Here is a 20489-nt window from a genome sequence, read left to right as displayed (position 1 = left end):
AAACCCATTGAACTCCGACATTTTGGCTTGTCACTTTGAAATCCTTGTCACTTATGAGCATTTGATTTGGAGGTCGGGGAGAAGTGCAAAGCGTAACCAAACTAAATAATTTATGCGTATTAAGAACCATTAACATCGAGGTGCCCTCCCGCGCCCACACCTTCCCCTGATGCCCCATCCTGCTCACACGCGTCGCGTCCCTTTGGGATTTGATTTGCACCCTATCCCTTTTTCCAAGTTAGGGATCTGAAAATGTTGAACCTTAAATCGGCTATGAAATGGCAGTTCCATGAGAAAGGTTAAAAATAAAAATCACGTTTTGAGCCATAATGGAAGAAAGAAGCATTAAAATTTTTCACAACTATTTAAGTCATAATTAGATGGTGTAATTAATCATATTGAGAGTTTATTGATTTGACAAGATATTGTCAAATCTGATTGATATTGATTTGAATCGATTTGACAAGAGGTTTGATTTGTATTAATTTGGTTAGCAAATATTATTCAGCAAATGCGATCACAATTAAAGGAGGAAAAAATTCTGGAGTTTCGTATTTTATCACAACAAATTGGATTAGGCTATGGACGGTTAAAGTATGGATGAAAATTGTCAATATAGACTAGCGCAAACCATCACAAGGCAAGAAATGAAGATAATGCACAAGAAAGAGAGGAAAAAAAATCAATAACAATAACCCAAATATTTCAAAGTCGTTCCGATGATCGAGCATGATAATGAATGCACATTATATATTGTAGTGCCAATTATGGACAAAACAAGCATACATTCCAAACTCCAATGGAAAACTCCATGGGAGACATGTTCAGGAAAAGACAAGCGACTCACATTTCTGCCGCTCAGCAAGAGGTCCACGACAGCAGGCAGACAACCCACAAGAGATCTCCTTGAAATCTATGTGGTTGTCTCGGTTCTCATCAAAAGCGTTGAAGACTCCTGGACAAAGGCCAAAGACACAAGCAACTGGAACATCATATAAACTTTTAAAGCTCAACATGGGGACATCAGCAAAATTACTATTTTATTGCAACGAGCAGCCATTGTTCCTGCGTCTACAAACAAAAACCTTGTACTAAAAGCAGCAAATCCCAAAGACTATCAAAAAACCACTAACTCATGGAGTTCTGGGTAAACCAAAGCATTAGGATTGGAAGGACAATTTACCATTCCAGAATAATGGATGCTGATTGATGTATGCTAGCCACCCTGAGAAAACGGATAAAGTGACATTTCAGTTATTAACTATTAGTTGGACCAAAAAAGTTAAATTTCAATGTGAGGACATCAGAAACTCAGTATTACTGTAAAGAACAGCCAATATTTACCTCCGCCACCAAAGGTGGATGGAAGTTATGTTTTTACCTGTCTGGCCGTTTGTGAACAGGATATCTCAAAAAGTTGATGGATTATTACGAAATGTAGTGGAGAAGTTGGGTATGTGACAAGGATGAAATTATTAGATTTTGGTGAAGATCCAGATCTGGATAGTAGAATTTTCCAAGTGATTCTTCACCAATGATACGGCCAAAAACGATACATAGCACAATCTTTCAAAAAGTTGTTGACTAATTCAGACGAAACTTGGTGGACAGCTTGGGTATGTGGCAAGAATGAATTGACTTAATTTTGGTGAAGATTCGAATCTGGATCCGGATCAGAGAATTTTTTATATGATTCTTCACCATTGAGTGATAGACCAAAAACGATAGAGAGTATGATATTTCAAAAAGTTATGGAGGACTTATGCCAAAACTAGGTGGATGAGTTGTTTAGGCGACAAGAACAAGCGATAAGATTTTGGTTCAGGTCCGAATCCAGATCCAGCCGAGCAGTGAGATACATAATGTAAACTGTTCAGCCTGGCAGAGGTATGTGCTCTACCGAGTGCTGTTCTAGTTACTCTTTTTCCCCACCTGTGAAATTAACTTCCACATCCTCTTCAATCTCATTCTTCCCTCCAGGTTTGCAAGACAGCTGTTCACCGCCATCTCAGATTGTCCCCAATCTAGAAACATGATCTTTTCTACCCTCATTAACCCCACCCAAATCCCTCCTAATTTTCCAGGTTTTCCTTGTTGGATTTTTCTTCTCCATGCATGCGTGTTTTGCGTCCTGTTTTTGTCTGTTACGTCTTGATCTGTTCAGTGCACTAGCAATTATGTACAAAAATAATAATAATAACAATAATAACTAGATCGGCACTCAGTAGAGAGCATACCTCCGCCTGGTTGGCCATATCACTCAATCAATGGTGAAGAATCACTTTAAAAATTTTTACAAGCCGGATCCGGATCCGAATCTTCACCAAAATTGAAACGATTCTTCCTTGCCACACACACAACCTGTCCACCAACTTTCGTCCAAATCCATCCATAACTTTGAGATATCCCACTATGTATCGTTTTTGGCCCCATCTCTCAATGGTGAAGAATCACTTGAAAAATTTAATAATTCTCATATCCGAATCCATATTCAGATCTTCACCAAAATTGAATCGATTCGACCCTGTCAGGCACCCAACCTGTCCACAAAGTTTCGTCCAAATCTATCCATAACTTTTTGAGATATCATTCTACGTATCGTTTTTGGCCCTATCTCCCAATAGTGAAGGATCACTTTAGAAATTCTAGTAGCCGGATCCGAATCCAGATCTTCACCAAAAGCCAATCATTTCGTCCTTGTCACATACGCTACTTCTCTGACAAAATTCGTCCGAATCCGTCCACAACTTTTTGAGATATCTTGTTCACAAACGAACAAACAAACGGACAGACGGGTGAAAACATAACCTCCATCCACCTTTGGTGGCGGAGGTAATAAAAGCTCTGCAATAATCAAACATGAGGTTTCATCCTATGGGGCTACAAACAGCCAGCTCAACAGCTTTTATTTAGGTGGGAAAGGAAGAGTGGCCCCATACCCTCAGCAATGGTGGGTGGAAGTGGAGGAGACAACAGTGGAGCAAACGTGTCCAAGTCGAAACGACCAGTACGTGACTGTGCTTTAAGTAGCCAGTACCTTTTCTCCAAATCGATTATATCCACCTCTGCCACTAAAGTCAAGGATTGAAAGACAAGACCAAGAAGGCAAATCAATGAAATGTAAAGCGCAATGCATGAAGCGCAAGCAAGTTATCTCAACAAATAATGGATGACTGATGCTTATAGAAGGGGTCCATGGACCTGCTAATAGGTTTCATTATCATCAATTGTGGCATTTTTTATTCGAATGTTAAAAACAAGTCATAATTGATGGATTATTAAATTAACTAAACATGAAAACATGGATTATCTTGCAAATGTAATGCTTTATAATCAGGCCAACTCTTCATTTAGACCACCAAATTGTTTCTCCTAAGAGATAGGCCACATAACATTTACAGTAAAAACAGCTGATACAGCGTTGCATCAATTTGATGGCTACCATGGGAATGGGAACAATAGTGTCTGCTCGATAATGTGCAGCTATATAAACGCTCTCAGTAACGTGCTGGAGGGTATAGCAAACAGTCCGTGAAAAAACAAGCCGAAAGCATCATTCCAAACAAACGATAAAACGGAAGCAGGACAAAATACATTGACAATACATCAGATTGAAAATCGAATACGAACTTGCACAAATCAAACACAATGGAGATAGTGACATGACAAGGTAAGAGGCGTCAGTCACTCGAAACAGCATGCTTCAGCACACGTTTCAAAGAAATGTGATGGATACAAACTGCTTACTCACGGTCCAAATAACAATCTTGATCTGATCTGACCGAGTGCCACCAAGCTAAAATTTGTAAATTTGTAATACAAAAAAACATTTAATCCTTAACAGGTGCAGTAGAAGCTACTGTGCAATAAAATTGCTCCAGGATGTGCTATCAAAAGGGTAACCTCTCACCGCACTGAAGTAATGAGTTAGATGCATCAAGTAGCCATATATAAACATTAAACTGATTAAAGAAACATTAATTGCAATTCCATTAACTCAGGCAAGCACACAACAACAACAACAACAACATGCATTTTAAAGGCCATTTTCCCTGCTAGAGCGGGGGTGCTAGGTCAGGCAAGCACACAGGAAGGTCAAATCTCTCAGCCAGAAATATGAAGCACCAAACCATTGCTTGTGTGTGTAAATAATAAATCCCGTTACTCTTCTGTACGTCTTCTTCTTCCTCTTTACATTCGGTCGCTTTAGAGGTTTCCAAATTGAATATCTGTGGCGCGATCCAGCCAACGTTCGGGAATCGGGTTTAGTCGGGGAAAACTGTTCGGCCGCGGTGCCTCCGCTCAGCAAACAACATCCTTAACCACGGACCGTAACAACCAATGTTTATTTAAATTATACAATGGACTACAAAATGTAAATGTTTCATGATATTTGTTATATTATATCACCTTTATCTATCAATATTCTTGAAATGAAGATCAAATAGCTGTATGTTGAAATATGTTGAAAAAGTCAAAACTTTACATGGGGTGTACTTACTTTTTCACGTGACTGTAGATTACAGTAGATATAGGCTGTGGTCCATTAGTCTGAGGTGAACGCGATGAGCATATAATGCCTCAAAGATGTTGGGAATCCTCAATATTTCTTTCAGTTTCATGTTAAACAGTAATGGTGACAGTTTAAAAAGGTAACCATACATGTTTGCTTTTACTTCCGGTAGGATTGCCCTACATTACGCCATGATAAGCTATTAATTCACATTAACACTGCGTTTGTCCAAGGAGGAAAAACCCCTTTGGGAGTGGGGATATTATTAGTCTCAATATTGTTTTGTAATAACATTATTATGTATTATCAGTAGTATTATTATTATCTCCACTACCAAAGGTGAATGGAGGGGTGAAGCACATCACGTGTTGCACCCCTGTCTGTTTGTCTGCCTGTGAACAGGACCTCTCAAAAAAGTTGTGGACGGATTCGGACAAAACTCGGTGGAAAGGTTGAGTATGTGTACACGGACGAACTAATTAAATTTTGGTGAAGATTCAAATCCGGATCAGAGAATTTTTTAAAGCAATTCTTCACCATTGAGTGATGGGCTAAAAGTGATATGTAGCACAATATCTCAAAGTTGTGGATGTATATTAATTAAACTCTGTGGACAGGATGGTGTGGGATAAGGAAGAATCATTTAAATTTTGGTGAAGATCCGGATCCAGATTGGAAATTTTTAAAATTGTTTAAGTGATTCTTCACCATTGAGTGATAGGACCAAAATTGATAAATAGCATGGTATTTCAAAACATTGTGGATGAGTTGGTAGGCGACATTAACAAACCGATTCAATTTTGAATCAGGTCCGAATCCACATATGGCCTATCAGTGGGAAACGTAAACTGTTAGCTTGGTGGAGGTATGCTCTCTACCGAGTGCCGTTCTAGTTACCCTCGCCAGAGGAGAGTGTATTGCATTTGAGTCCATTTGTTTGTCCGCACAGAATAAATACTATTCATTCTGCAACCGTTGGTCCGATTGACAGGAAATTTTCACCAAATGTGCATCTCCTCCTTTTGAATTTTTTAAAATGATAATTATGACGTTATAGGTCACGTGGTGCGGGCGCCATCTTGGAAAAATCGAAAAAAATTGCACCTCTATATCTCTGAAAGCGCTGCATCGAAAAAATTGAGAAATGGCTCATTGTAAAGAACTCTCCATGGGGAATAAAATATGTTAATGATGATGTAATAGGTGCCCCCACCTATTACATAATTCGACAAGTACAAAACTTCATCCGATCAAGATGAAATTTGAGCGTCACCTAGGAATAAATTGGTGGAGAAAAATAAATAAATTATGACTTCGTTGGTCACGTGGTTCGGCCGCCATATTTGTTTTAATACAAAAGCCTTAAAAAACAGATCCTGGTGAGGGTCTGCAATCTCTGATTGCTCTTTCTTGGTACTTTTGTTATTAAAAGCAGTCTTGGGAAAATGCCACGATGAGCTATCTTTACATGGATATATACCTTAACACAGATATCACCCAAAGCAGAAATCTCCCTTGAGGAGGGGGGAAATTAAGTCACTACACCATCCGTCATGTGACCCATAATCCTCCTTTGAGGTTTGGTTGAGATTGGATGAGTAACGACGGAATGTATCACGCTTAGTCAGACACAACAAATTACGTATTTTAGTATGTGATTGCTATTTACGGCGTAGCCCATAGGGCCATCTAGAATAGCGTTTGTTCGGCCATATGTCCCCCACAAACGTACACCAATCGGAGCTGAGGATCTGGTCACATGACAGGGGATGCATTTAGTAACAATTACAGTTGCATATTTTACCAAAAGGAAATATAATAACCTTCTGTGGAACGTTTTGGGGTCCCAGAGGGTGTCGTAAGGTAGGTAGGAGGTTTCAGAAATTCCGCAATACAATATAATTTTATGATTTTGAAATGAGATCGACATGGACTTTGCTCCCGAATCCGGAAGTGAATCGATGATGGTTCGCTCGTTTGATATCTCAATGCAATCGTGTTTTAACATTATATTATAATATATTAATATTATGGTATTAATTTGTGATTGGAATGATGAATGATGCTGTTTGGAATGAAAAAAAAATAGAGAATGTCCTGTCAATGCCTGACATTCGACTGAAGGTGCCACAGGAATGTGGAATTTATTGGTTCATCGTTTGCCATTTGCCGTTTCTTTACCCAAGTCATTCAAGAACTGGCTGTCCATGCCTGAAGTAAAAAAAATAATTAATACTTGCGTTATTTGCTAATGGTATCCCCACCCAGGTCATACTATCCCTCTTCAACTGAAGTATCGAACAAGCCCAGCTACATTGTTGTTAGACTATCGGTCTTGTTTATTATATACTAGTAAAAAGCCCAGCAAAAATGTTGGATTGGAACAGTTTATTCGATGGTGCAGTCTCGTGAGCGTGCCAAAGTCTGAAGCCCCGAGCTAGTGTCAGGTGTGCTTCTATCTTCTCTATTTATTAGATATCCTACGATGTATATGAACACTTGGCTTACTCTGCGTGCGTTACACATCACGTGCAGCGAATTTCACCTCCATATGCTTCTGTACACCTCCCTTGTGGCTCATTTTGCAAGCCACCATCTACAATTCCAATATAAGAGACATAATCACTTATGGAAAATGTTTTTTGAGTTTTGTTTTATCCTCACAAATAGACTGCAGTGAACGCACATCTGTGTTAAAAGATTGGCCTTCAAAACCTACCCGTATGAAGGGAGACAGATATCAGTACAAACACAAATAAACTGCCTGTGTTTTATATGGTAGATTCCCTCCCTCGTGACCATTATTGCTTTGTTATTTTAATAATATACCTGGTCTCGGGTAAATTCGAGTTTTCATGACCATTCATTGGCAAATTAAAGAAAGCTTGTTGAGGGTTAAATGGCTGTCAATGAACGCAAATCCAGACCGTGCCACACGTCTCCAGGTTCGTTCAGTCGTAACTAGAGACGAGGTGTGTGGTACAAATTAGCTTAGCACCTGGTAGATTCGGTGGCTTCATTAGCATGGTATCATGGCAATAGTGGACACGTGATCTGGCCCACGACCATTGAACCAGCTGGCCATTACAGTCGCATTACGGTCAGTCGCAAGTGACCTGCCGGATTAATACTGGGCAAATGGAATGAACCATGTGGCTACAACAATATCATCACCCCTCAATTTATCCATGCCCATTTCCTTAGAGTATGCAGTGTGCATTTGGGGCCTAAAGCACCCCCTTCCACCCCCCCCCCCCCCCCCAAAAAGCAACGTACAATGTGTGACACCAGCAAGAGTCTGGTAGAAGGTGGGTGTATCACTGTCATTGGTAAGAGTAACCGTGACGGCTCCAGCCAATAACCATCTGGAGAAGATCAGCAAGTCCTTGTTGTGTAGAAGCCAAGGGCGGAAATGATCATAGCTCACACGCTCGCCCTGCCCATAAACAAACAAAAATGGCCAAAACACAAAAAGCACTGAGTACAGTTTTAGCAATATGCACATCTCTACCTGGGTGACTAATCTGAGACTTGCTAACAAAAAAATAAATAATAAAACTCAACTTCAAGTCCTTATTCCTATAATTATCCCTTGATTAGTAAATATACTGAGGAACAAGTCCCACCTTTTAAATCTTGCTCTGCATAGGCACAGCCTGTAAAGAGTAAAGACATCAACCTTCCTTCAACCGGACATGGTTTAAAACTAATGTTGGAATGCCAGCGATCTTGTGGAACAATTAATTCCACACAATCGCTGTAGAATAAACTCTTCAGAGGGTTCTGTTGGAGCCGATGACCATACCAAAATTGGCTCAGAAACAATTCTTTCAATTCCACTTGCAAGCAAAATTAGGCATTAATGTGGAAACTAGAGCTCGGCTTGGTGCAAATGGTGATGAGCATGTGAGACTGACCTCACGAAGAAACTGTTTCATTGATACTGGGATGGGCTGTCCATCACATGCCTGCAGCAGTGCCTCCATGCCCTCACGTGTCACATACGAACCGGAATCATTCGCACAAACACAGAAAATGTCTATTTCAGGCCAGCAAGGAAAGCAGCAGGATAAAAATGAACAACAAATACAAACAGACCTGATTACACACAAAACATTTCCTATTACATTTATAAAATACAACTTAGATGACATCATTGTCAAATGAAGTGACAGTTGAGGTAAAAATTGAGACTGCAAATATCCAACCCCCCCTGGACTCACACTTGAGTTTCTCTTCATCACGGCCTCGAGTGAGCAGCACAAGACCAACTACCAGCTCCTTGAATGTTAGACCCTTTCCGGATCCACCAAAGGAGTTAAAAATCACCTGAAAGGAAGAGACGGTATCATAGAATGAGTGGCTACGTAACGTGTTATGGAGGAGGCATTACGGTACGGTGCAACACAAAGCATTTCTCAGCTTATCAAATGTAGTCAAGAACTTGTCGATTCATTTTCTTTATTAAATTCTAATGCACATGCAACTGAGTCAACACAAAGGAAAAACATGAGTGGGGGTAAGGGGAGGAAATGGATGCTTGAGCAGAACCACTGGCAGAAGTACTGATCTTACATTCCTTTATCAACCAAGTGAGATGGGGAGTGCAGGCCCTTCGGTAAGGGAATACAGAATTTCTCGTGCAAAGCACCCAGGCAGGCCAATGCATGCTCCAGAGGGATGGAATGGGGGTTGGAGGAAATGTCCCAGATACAGTTCCAGGTGGGGAATTTGAATGGGGCCCGTCCCACTGCAAATTCAGAGAATACAACGCTCCACACGAACCCTTTCTCCCATTGTAGTACGGAACGAAGAAAGCTCCAGTCTCGATTTCCAGTACCAATACAAACTATGAAGGCAAAGTGAAGTGATCCTTTCAACATCGTGTTTTTTTACAGGAAGCATCAGAAGAGTTACCAAAACTGCCTTGTGGTAGCTATATGTTCATAGAGACATCACTTGATCTTTCGATGTTGGCGCTTATTGTTGTTATGAACAGAATTCGACCAAAGTGCTGGATTGTTCACTCACTAAAAGGGAACATGAGCTGGAATTAGACCACAGCAAGACCGATTCCTTTTACCTGACTAATGATCTGTCGCATGAACAACAACCCCACTCTTTACAAGAAGAACGATGGCTTCAGAAACTTTGTGGATCCATCTGGCTGAGAAGTCAGTGGCACGAGATTACCCCTTGAGCAATGAAGTGTGCTCAAATATAAAGGTATCCTGATTCATGATTCCCAAATGCACGAATTTGAACAGAATGACAATTGTACACGTTATCAAAAGTATATTTCGTCATTTGACACATAGCGAGAACGTACATCAAGTGGTGTATTAATTGGCGGCATTGGACAACAACAACAACAACAACAACAACAACAACAACAACATGCATTTTAAGGCCATTTTCCCTGCTAGAGCGGGGGTTAGCCTTGCGGTCCCCATGACAATCTTCTCCATTTTGCCCTATTTTCTGCATCTCTCCTTGTTAACCCCCTTGCCCACATTTCTTCTTCCACCATCTTTAGCCAAGTCTTTCTCGGTCTTCCCCATCCTCTACTTCTTTCTACATTCATTTCCATCACTCTTCTCAACCAGTCACTTTCATCCTTCCTCAACACATGACCAAACCATCTCAACCTGTTCCTCTTCACAACATCAATCACAGGCTCTATTCCCATCATCTTTCGCAATTCAGCATTTGTCTTCCTCTCTCTCAACGATACTCCGCACATCCACCGAACCATTCGCATTTCCACCCTTTCCAGCCTTCGTTGCTGCTCTACATTCATGACCCATGTCTCGCTCCCATAAATCACAACACTTCTCACACATGCAGCATACACCTTTCCCTTCAGCTTCAGCACTCCCCTCCTCATCAGCACGCCACTCAGTTCCCGAAACTTCTTCCATGCACATCTCACTCTAGCAACCGTTGCCGAGTCTGATCCACCTTCTCCATTCAGCATGTCTCCAAGGTAGCAAAATGTTTTCACACCTTCCAGCTTCACGCCATCTCCAAGATCCAACTCAACATTTCCTCCATCTGCAGCTCACTCTGTGCACACCTTACATTTGAATGTAGCTGCCACACTGGTTAATGACCCTATCAGACCACTACATTTTTGATGAACCCACTCAGCACACATTGTACATTGAATGGAGTTTACTCCGACACCCTTCCTGCACACAGCACATGGCCACTTCCCAGTTCTTTCCACCTCACCACATGCTTCACTACTTGCCATCACCTTCGTCTTTCCTATATTCACCCTCAGACATTTTGTCTCCATACATTCCTTCCACTTGTTCATCTTTTCCTTCAGTCCATCCATACATTCCGCAATCAACACCAGATCTTATGCATAAAACAACTCCCATTTTTCCCGCTTTTCTACTCTTCATTGCTTTTATCGCTTCCTCAACTTCCTTCTCAGTTATCTTCTCTGCAGGTCCTAAAACTGGGTTACTCTCGATGTTGCCATCCCATTCATTCTGTATTCAACAGCATTTCCATATATCTTTTCCATCTTCCTTTAATTCCATCTGGGTCCACAACGATTTGTCCCACTTCATCCTTCAAGCAACGCACCCCCATCACATCACACCTCTCTTTCGCTATCTGCTTTGCAATCCTGAATACCGCTCTCTGACCCTCTTCCGCAGCCAAGCGTTCTCAGAACCTTTTCCTACATGCCTCCTGCGCCTTTGCTACCTCTTTCTTTGCAGCCTTCTTGGCTGCCTTATAACTTTCATGCTCTGCTTTTTCTGCTCCCGTACCCTTCGCCTTCTGCCACTCCTTGAACTTCTTCCTCTTCTCGTCAATCCTCTTTCCAACTTCATCATCCCACCACCATGTTTCCGAGTGCCTCGGTGGTCCTTTTGTCCATCCACATACCTCACCAACAGCTCCCAACAGACTATATTTCATTGACATCCAACCACGTTCAAGCTCAACCACATCATCCTCTACCCTACTCATCCTCTCTTTTAATACGTCCCTTACTGTCACCTCTTTCAACCTCCACACCTTCATTCTCGGTTGGTACTTCACCCGCCGAACTCTCCTCGCACCTTTCACCCTTATGTCGCAGACTGTGAAACAGTGCTGTGAAACAGCCTCCTCCCCTGGGATCACCTTTGTGTCCCAGAGGTGCCCCCTATCTCACCTACGCACCATCAGGTAGTCAATGGTTGTCGTCGACCCACCTGACGTGTATGTACCAAGCTTATTATCCCCTTTCTGGAACTGAGTATTACAAATCAACAAATCAGCTCAATCAGCAAACTCCAAAATCCTTTCACCTTCTCCATTTCTCACACCATATCCATAACCCCCATGAACTCACTCAAAACCGTCCATACTCCTTCCCACATGTCCATTTAGGTCTCCTCCTACCACAACAACTTCCTCATCTTTCACGTTTTCCATCAGCTTCGCTATCGCACACCAGAACTTGTCCTTCTCTTCATCGCTCCGACCAACCTGCGGAGCATATCCCGAGATGACATTCACCAAGAGCTTTCCAATCATCATTTTCACCATCATCAACCTATCACTCACTCTAGTCACACTCACCACACTGTCTACAAACTCCTCAGAAAACAGGACACCAACACCATTCACGCCCTTCGGGCACCCTTGCCACACAAACTTGTATTTCTGTCCCTGCCTACCCTTCACCATTCTCACACCACTTCCCTTCCATCTCGTCTCTTGCACACAACATATGTCCACTCTTCTTCTGACCAATACTTCCACCACTTCTCCTGATCTCCCTGTCATTGTCCCTACATTCCATGTCCCAAACCTCAGAAACCGATCTCTACTTCGGGCTGTACCCTGCCCATATGTAGTTGTAATTGTCATGGTTCTCTTTTTGAGGCAATGTTTTTTTTTTATGGCCGGATGCCCTTCCTGACGCCAACCCTCTTTGTCGCCTCTTACGACACGCAGGGATACGGTGTACCTATTCTAACCAGGGTACACAATTGGCAGCATTGGACATACACTGAAAAAATGGCTGATTACAGCTTGCATGAGCAAAGAATCATCATCAGATTTTAAAATCTTTTTCTTTACAGGAGCTTTACAGGAGCACATGGAAGAGAAAGATATAACCGACAGCAGGACAAACATCAAGGGAATGAAAGAAAGGGAAAATACCAGAGGGAAGAGGAGAGGAAACACTTAAATAACAAATAAGATGGTTGTGTTCGGGAAGGTTAATGGGGATAATAAAGATCATGGATCAGAATTGGAGAAGACAAGAGACGGCGGTGCACTGCTTCCTTGAAGTCCTAGAGGGAAAGATGGGACAGAACAGCCTCTAGAAGGGGTTACCATCATGAGCAGGAGAAACAAGGAATAAAGGAGTTGAGGTATGCAGTCAGCCTTAATTTTGGAAATTTAACCAGGAGGAGGTTACTGCAAGAACACGCGCATCCTGGAATAGATACGGAAGGCCATAGGATTGAGAGAGTTAACAGCGGGAGCAATATGAGGGAATAGATGTTTGAAAACAGAGACAGCACAGACCTGCCTGTGATATGAGAGCAACAGATCCTGTCCTTCAAAATCATAATGGAACATTTCCAAAAAAAGATTTTGGAGCTTTAGATTCCACATAATTCAGGAGACAGGTAAAGTTAGGGCACCAAACCATAAAGGAGAGCAGTACGCCATTAAGCGACGGACAAAGGCCTTGAACACTAAGTAGCTATGATTTTCCAAGGAAACATTTGAATGAATGGAGAATGCCCAATTTGTTTTTTGTTTATTGTCTCCCTGGAGGTATAAATAGATGAATGTCTCAATAGCAAGTTGTTGTGTGCATGCTTTTTTACATGCATTTTGAGATTGCACAGCATAACGAAAAGGTAATGCCCCCCCCCCCCCTCCCCTGGCCGCTCCCAAAGGGGGAACGGGTGGTTTCTAGTATTATCCAACTGACAAGTTCACTTGGAACTATTTGAATGTCACAAAATCAAGTCTATGGCAGACCTTTCATTTGATCTAATTTTCCTCGTGTATTTGTAAAACCAGATAAAAGCCGTTTTAGTCAATACAACTGGGAACTTCAAAATCCAGCTTGAATATGCCTTTGCTGCTTATTTATTGCAGATTTATTTGACAAGGCATCAGAATAATGTTGTTAAATAAACACCACATGATTTTGGGTTTTTAGTCAAACCAAAGAATTGTGGTTAAAAAAACATGTCCAGAACGAGATTCAACAATTTGTGGATAGCGTCACTTCAAACATGGAACAGCGCTCGCATTCGCTGTTTAAGCAAAAACGGTAAAAAAAAATTCTCCTGCAATTCCACAATTCCTCAGCAAAGGATAGAAACAAGAAATAGTTATGTTAAGTGAGGGGTACATTATTTAATTAGAAGCATGCTTACCACCTTATAGTTTTTGGGTTTAATCCCCAGTCTATTGTTAAATCCAGAGTCTAACTGCTATTCTGACCAGCACCATGAATACAATGATCCTGTCAGAGTAATAAATTGGGCCAAGAGAATTAAAAGAAATGTCCAAAAGTATATATGTGTATATATATATATATATACTTTTGGAGTATATATATATATATATATATATATATACTTTTGGAGTATATATATATATATATACGTATATATACTTTTGGAGTATATATATATATATATATATATATATATATATATATATATATATATATATATATATATATATATATATATATATATATATATATATATATATATATATATATATATATATATATATATCCGGCCTACGTGAGGTTCGGGTATCCGGCCTACGTGAGGAGCAAGTAACCCCTCACGTCCTGGGACAGGAACACCGCACCCCGATCGGTATGCACGCAGGCCGGATACCCGAACATAGAAATCAGATCTTTAGCATCATCCTGCAAAATACAATCATGCAATAGATATCAGGATTTTGGCATCATATAGGGAGGATCGATTATATTAGTCAATGCAAGCAAGCCTAGAATACATGTGCGAGTACGTACCGTTCAGGACTACATGTCATCGTAAAATGTCACAGGAGTGGCTCAGCGTCACAGACGTCCGAGGTCTTATAGACGCCCCTCTGCGGTTTAAGTGGGCATCACTCCTGGGTTCAACTTTGATATACATTTTCACTACATTCTCCCCGCCGTTAGAACTACACTGCCGCTAGGCAGGAATCAAGTGTGCGTCAGCATTAATTGATTGGGGACGTCATTCCGTGTCAGTCGGTCAATCCGTAGCGGTCAGGGTGGCGAATTACTCTGCCAGCACGGGTCCGGAAACTACCGGGTATGGCCTCCCCAAGCCCAGAGTCCCCTGCATCGGAGTAGCCGCTGGAGGCAGGTGTCGGATGGGGCACCTCAGGGCCTTCATGCAGGGGTGTATTTGACGAAGGAAGGGACGGCAGATGTTCCATAGAGGAAGCTTCGGGGGAGTCCATAGACTCGAAGATCGGTTCGTCGATATCCCCATAAGGGTCGATGACCCCACATGGGGCGAGATGGCGTACGGAGACAGTGGACTCGCGTCCATCTGCCGTCATCACACGAGCATGCTCGGGATTAGCCTGGAGTACCTGCACCTTATCCACTAAGGGGTCGTACTAGCTTGTGCGAACCGCACGTTTGAGATAGGCCGGCCCCGGCTCAGCGAGCCAACTGGGTAAAGATCGGATATTACCCGAGCTTCTCGGGTGGTGGAACAGTCTCTCGTGAGGAGTCTGGTTGGTGGCCGTATATAGTAGAGCCCTGATCAAGTTCAGCGCCGCAGGTCGCGACCAAGCCCATTTATCGAGGCCACGGCCGAGGGTCCTGAGACTTAGCATGACGGCCCTCCATATAATCCCATTGAAGCGTTCGACCTGCCCATTCGCCTGGGGCCTGTACGGTGTGGTGTAACTCGAAGCGACATTATTTTGGAGCAAGTAACCCCTCACGTCCTGGGACAGGAACACCGCACCCCGATCGGTATGCACGTAGGCCGGATACCCGAACATAGAAAACAAATTCTGCAGGCACCGTATGACCGTGGCAGCCGTCATATCCACGCACGTGCAAGCAAAAGGGAATCGCGAGTGCTCATCAACGATAGTGAGCAGTTAACGAGAGTTACTCGACACCGGCAGCGGCCCTTTGAAAACCATTGCCAATCTCTCCCACGGTCTAGTAGCCCTAACCAGCGTCCCCATGGGAGGGTTGTAAAAACGCGGTTTGAGTTCCGCACATATAGCGCAGTCGCGGCAGATCCAGCGGATGTCCTCAATCGAGTACGGCAGATTACCACTACGCACAACGCGTCACCCCAGGATGACACATCGTGCCGTGCAAAGCACGCAGACCCTCCAGAGTTATGATACCCGCGCACGTAGCCGGCCTCGATAAGGCGTCGGCGACCAGGTTATCCTTCCCCGGGCGATATTTGATGGTGTAGCAGAAGTCGACGAGTTCGATACGCCAGCGAGTGATTTTCTCATTCTTAATGCGTTGAGCATGTAAGGTGTCGTACATGAACGCCACGCTTTGTTGGTCCGTGATGATTTGGAAGCATCGCCCGAGTAAGTACGATCGCCATCGCCGAATCGACTCAATGATGGCGTACGCTTCCTTTTCGACAGACGAATGCCTCCGTTCAGCGGAGGTGAGAGTCCACGAAAAGAAAGCCACCGGGCGCCCCCCCCGGGAGAGTGTCGCCGCTATCGCATGATCCGAGGCATCACTTTCTAAGACGAAAGATTCGCTCTCGTCGATCGTCGCCACAGCGGCGCCAGCGATGTCGGCCTTAAGGCCCCCGAAGGCTGCCAAGGCGGCTGGGGCCCATGGGGAACGTGTCGCAGGCCACAAGGGGGCGGAGCTTCACGGAGAAATTTTGCACCCACTTCGAATAGTGGGCGAACAGCCCGAGAGCACGCTTCAGCGAAGCTCGATCGCTAGGCGGAGCCATATCGAGCAAAGGTCTATATCTATATCTATATCTATATCTATACAGTGGGGAGTACAAGTATTTGATACACTGCCGATTTTGCAGGTTTTCCCACTTACAAAGCACGTAAGGGTCTGTAATTTTTATCATAGGTACACTTCAACTGTGGAAGACGGAATCTAAAACAAAAATCCTGAAAATCACATTGTACGATTTTTAAGTAATTAATTTGCATTTTATTGCATGAAATAAGTATTTGATCACCTACCAACCAGTAAGAATTCCGGCTCTCACAGACCTGTTAGTTTTTTCTTTAAGAAGCCCTCCCATTCTCCACTCATTACCTGTATTAACTGCACCTGTTTGAACTCGTTATCTGCATAAAAGACGTCTCCAGACCGTCTCCGACCACAAAGACCGCAAAGACCGACCGCAAAGCCGTCTCCAGACCTGTCCACACTCAATCAGACTCCAACCTCTCCACAATGGGCAAGACCAGAGAGCTGTCTAAGGACATCAGGGACAAATTTGTAGACTTGCACAAGGCTGGGATGGGCTACAGGACAATAGGCAAGCAGCTTGGTGAGAAGGCAACAACTGTTGGCGCAATTATTACAAAATGGAAGAAGTTCAAGATGACAGTCAATCTCCCTCGGTCTGGGGCTCCATGCAAGATCTCACCTCGTGGAGCCTCAATGATCATGAGAAAGGTGAGGGATCAGCCCAGAACTACACGGCAGGACCTGGTCAATGACCTGAAGAGAGCTGGGACCACAGTATCAAAGAAAACCATAAGTAACACACTACGCCGTCATGGATTAAAATCCTGCAGCGCACGCAAGGTCCCTCTGCTCAAGCCAGCGCATGTCCAGGCCCGTCTGAAGTTTGCCAATGACCATCTGGATGATCCAGAGGAGGAATGGGAGAAGGTCATGTGGTCTGATGAGACCAAAATAGAGCTTTTTGGTTGAAACTCCACTCGCCGTGTTTGGAGGAAGAAGAAGGATGAGTACAACCCCAAGAACACCATCCCAACCGTGAAGCATGGAGGTGGAAACATCATTCTTTGGGGATGCTTTTCTGCAAAGGGGACAGGACGACTGCACCGTATTGAGGGGAGGATGGATGGGGCCATGTATCGCGAGATCTTGGCCAACAATCTCCTTCCCTCAATAAGAGCATTGAAGATGGGGCGTGGCTGGGTCTTCCAGCATGACAACGACCCGAAACACACAGCCAGGGCAACTAAGGAGTGGCTCTGTACGAAGCATCTCAAGGTCCTGGAGTGGCCTAGCCAGTCTCCAGACCTGAACCCAATAGAAAATCTTTGGAGGGAGCTGAAAGTCTGTGTTGCGCAGCGACAGCCCCGAAACCTGAAGGATCTGGTGAAGATCTGTATGGAGGAGTGGGCCAAAATCCCTGCTGCAGTGTGTGCAAACCTGGTTAAGAACTACAGGAAACGTCTGATCTCTGTAATTGCAAACAAAGGTTTCTGTACCAAATATTAAGTTCTGTTTTTCTGATGTATCAAATACTTATTTCATGCAATAAAATGCAAATTAATTACTTTAAAATCATACAATGTGATTTTCAGGATTTTTGTTTTAGATTCCGTCTTCCACAGTTGAAGTGTACCTATGATAAAAATTACAGACCTTGACGTGCTTTGTAAGTGGGAAAACCTGCAAAATCGGCAGTGTATCAAATACTTGTTCTCCCCACTGTATATATATATACATACATATATACACATATATATATACATACATACATGTATACATATATATATTGTTACGGTTCTCTACGCCGGCCTTCTTCCCCTTATCAAGGGGGGATTAATCCCCTTGTCTTTACTGGGCCTGGCGGAACCGAGACTTATTACGTCCCTCCCAGACACACGCGGCGTAGGGTTTCGGGACTACATTTCGCTCGTACCTAATTCCCCGCGCTGCCCTGGGAGCGAGGAAACAAGCCTCGCACGAACCACGTGTGATGTGAGTACGCCGAGCGGATTGCGTACACGTGGTCCGCGCAGTCTTACTTAGTGGAACCCGATTCGAGCGATCTTATTCGTGCCACGCTTCGTCAAATGAGGAAACCACAGGAACGATCGAATCAAGAAGAAAGGAAGAACAAATGGGTTTAATTATTCCCACACGTATATACAGTTCAAGGACGAAGAGAGACAGAGAAATCCTTAAGCAGTCTTAACTTATCCCTGGGACAACGGGCCTGTCTCACACTCACACAGGGGCTTGCAGATGGGCAGGTGTTCCCCAACGCGTCCAGAGATGGTCCCCGTCCGGCTCTCCATGGTGCCCGGCACGTCCCGCGAAGATGGTGGCAGGCGAAGGCAGGGACTCGTAGCGCGTCTTTCGAACAAGCGGATGATGGGGCGGAACGGTAGAGGGCGGACTTTAGCGCGGCTGACGGTTACTCAGCCTTGTTCACTCGCGCGCCTCAAATGCGCTATATTCGTTCTAAGCGCGTCTGGCTGCGCCTGTGTATATGTACCATTCGCACACGCAGCCAACTCGTCTTCTTCAATACACTCCGAGCTGGCTAGCGCACGCGTTCTCGTGCAAGTTCGTCACAGCACGAGTCCTCTCTTTGCTGCAGTCCCTTTCATTAGGTGTTCCCGCACTAGTCCTTTATATCTGTCTATTTATGTCTGTCTCTGTCTCTGTCTCTGTCTCTGTCTCTGTCACACACACACACACACACACACACACACACACACACACACACACACACACACACACACACACACACACACACACGGTTTTATAGCTCCGCCTCCCGAACATTCTGGAACTCACCCGAACCTTACCACGCCCTCTGACGCCACCACCCTCGAGCTCTGATTTGCGGCTCGTGCTTACCGTCATTGCTTCTGCCGCTCCCCCTCGACTCCGCCCCGACCTTCCTAGGCCTGCCTCGTGTTAACTAGCCCAATGATCAACCAATGCTTGACAAACTGGATCGAGGCTAGGGTAGCTGGGAAATCGGTGGCAAGTAGGGCCTATTTTCCTGGCTCCTACTCAACGCAGAATTAACACTGGAAGGGAACTAAGCTGACAAATACTAAGACATAACTTTACTATCGCGAGGCTACATGTTGCTTGTGTGACTAACTATGGGGGACAGACTTTAACCTTTATTAAACTCACTTGACAGACTCAAAATTTAATATATATATATATATATATATATATATATATATATATATATATATATATATATATATATATATATATATATATATATATGACTCCATGGTAAGATCTCCAACCTTTAATTGAACAATGACAACGTTTCGATTAACAACATGTGAAGCCACACGCCTCCGTTAATCTTCCTCAAGAGTGATAAAATCATCTCAACATCCCCTTATATGCAAAGTGGGCGGGGTATATGCAAAGTGGGGTGGGCAAAGCTAGACAGCCAATGAAACCGTATCACACCGCTCTCGTGAACCGAGACGTTACTGACCAAATTCAAAAATCAACCGCATATTAACGGCTTAAAATAATCCTGTAAGCAATGCTGGATTATAACTCAAGTGTTTAGAAAATCAGGAACAATCATTAAATTTAATCAAAAGTTAAACTTGTAAACAATTAAATTGTAAATTAAATTAAAACTGTAAATATATTAAAGCAAATTTTTTAAAGATAAAATATAATTGCCATAATATCAAGATCATCACATGTGGCCCTATGCGGTAAAGGGGAATGCAGGAAGGAGGGGGGTTGTAGGGGGGGATAAAATGGGGGGGGGGGGGAACCAGAGGGGGTGGAAGCGGAGGGGAGTGGAAGCGGAGGGGGGGGGGGGTTGGGAGAGGGGTGCTTTGGAGGGAGGGGGGAGGGGGGGGAGGAGGAGGAGGGGGCAAATTGTCCGAATAAAAACCTTGTGTGACATATTATGTGGACTCGTTCAAAGTATGGAATGCCTGCTTCGTTTACACAAGAGTGGGTCAAACGCTACCGGTAAGTCAACTACCTCTTGTGTGATCGAGGTAACAG

At 43.5% G+C, this 20489-nt stretch overlaps 1 protein-coding gene across 2 annotated transcripts in view; it reads right to left on the bottom strand.

The window, feature by feature from the left end:
- The window catches only part of LOC137430367 (ubiquitin carboxyl-terminal hydrolase 32), a 100240-nt gene that overhangs the window by 61893 nt on the left and 17858 nt on the right, over positions 1-20489 (bottom strand). For both annotated transcript variants that reach the window (XM_068121188.2, XM_068121189.2), the window contains exons 2-6: positions 8737-8842; positions 8431-8552; positions 7790-7949; positions 2940-3071; positions 848-955 (exon numbers count right to left, since the gene is read on the bottom strand). In XM_068121188.2, the coding sequence (XP_067977289.1) occupies positions 848-955; positions 2940-3071; positions 7790-7949; positions 8431-8499 (469 nt within the window). In that variant the 5' untranslated portion in view covers positions 8500-8552; positions 8737-8842. The remainder of the gene's footprint in view (positions 1-847; positions 956-2939; positions 3072-7789; positions 7950-8430; positions 8553-8736; positions 8843-20489) is intronic.

This window comes from Myxine glutinosa, chromosome 6 (genome assembly GCF_964187855.1).
Source record: "Myxine glutinosa chromosome 6, kmMyxGlut1.1, whole genome shotgun sequence".
NCBI lineage: Eukaryota > Metazoa > Chordata > Myxini > Myxiniformes > Myxinidae > Myxine > Myxine glutinosa.
Note: the sequence above shows the minus strand (reverse complement) of the source record. Positions and strands in the feature narration are given on the sequence as shown.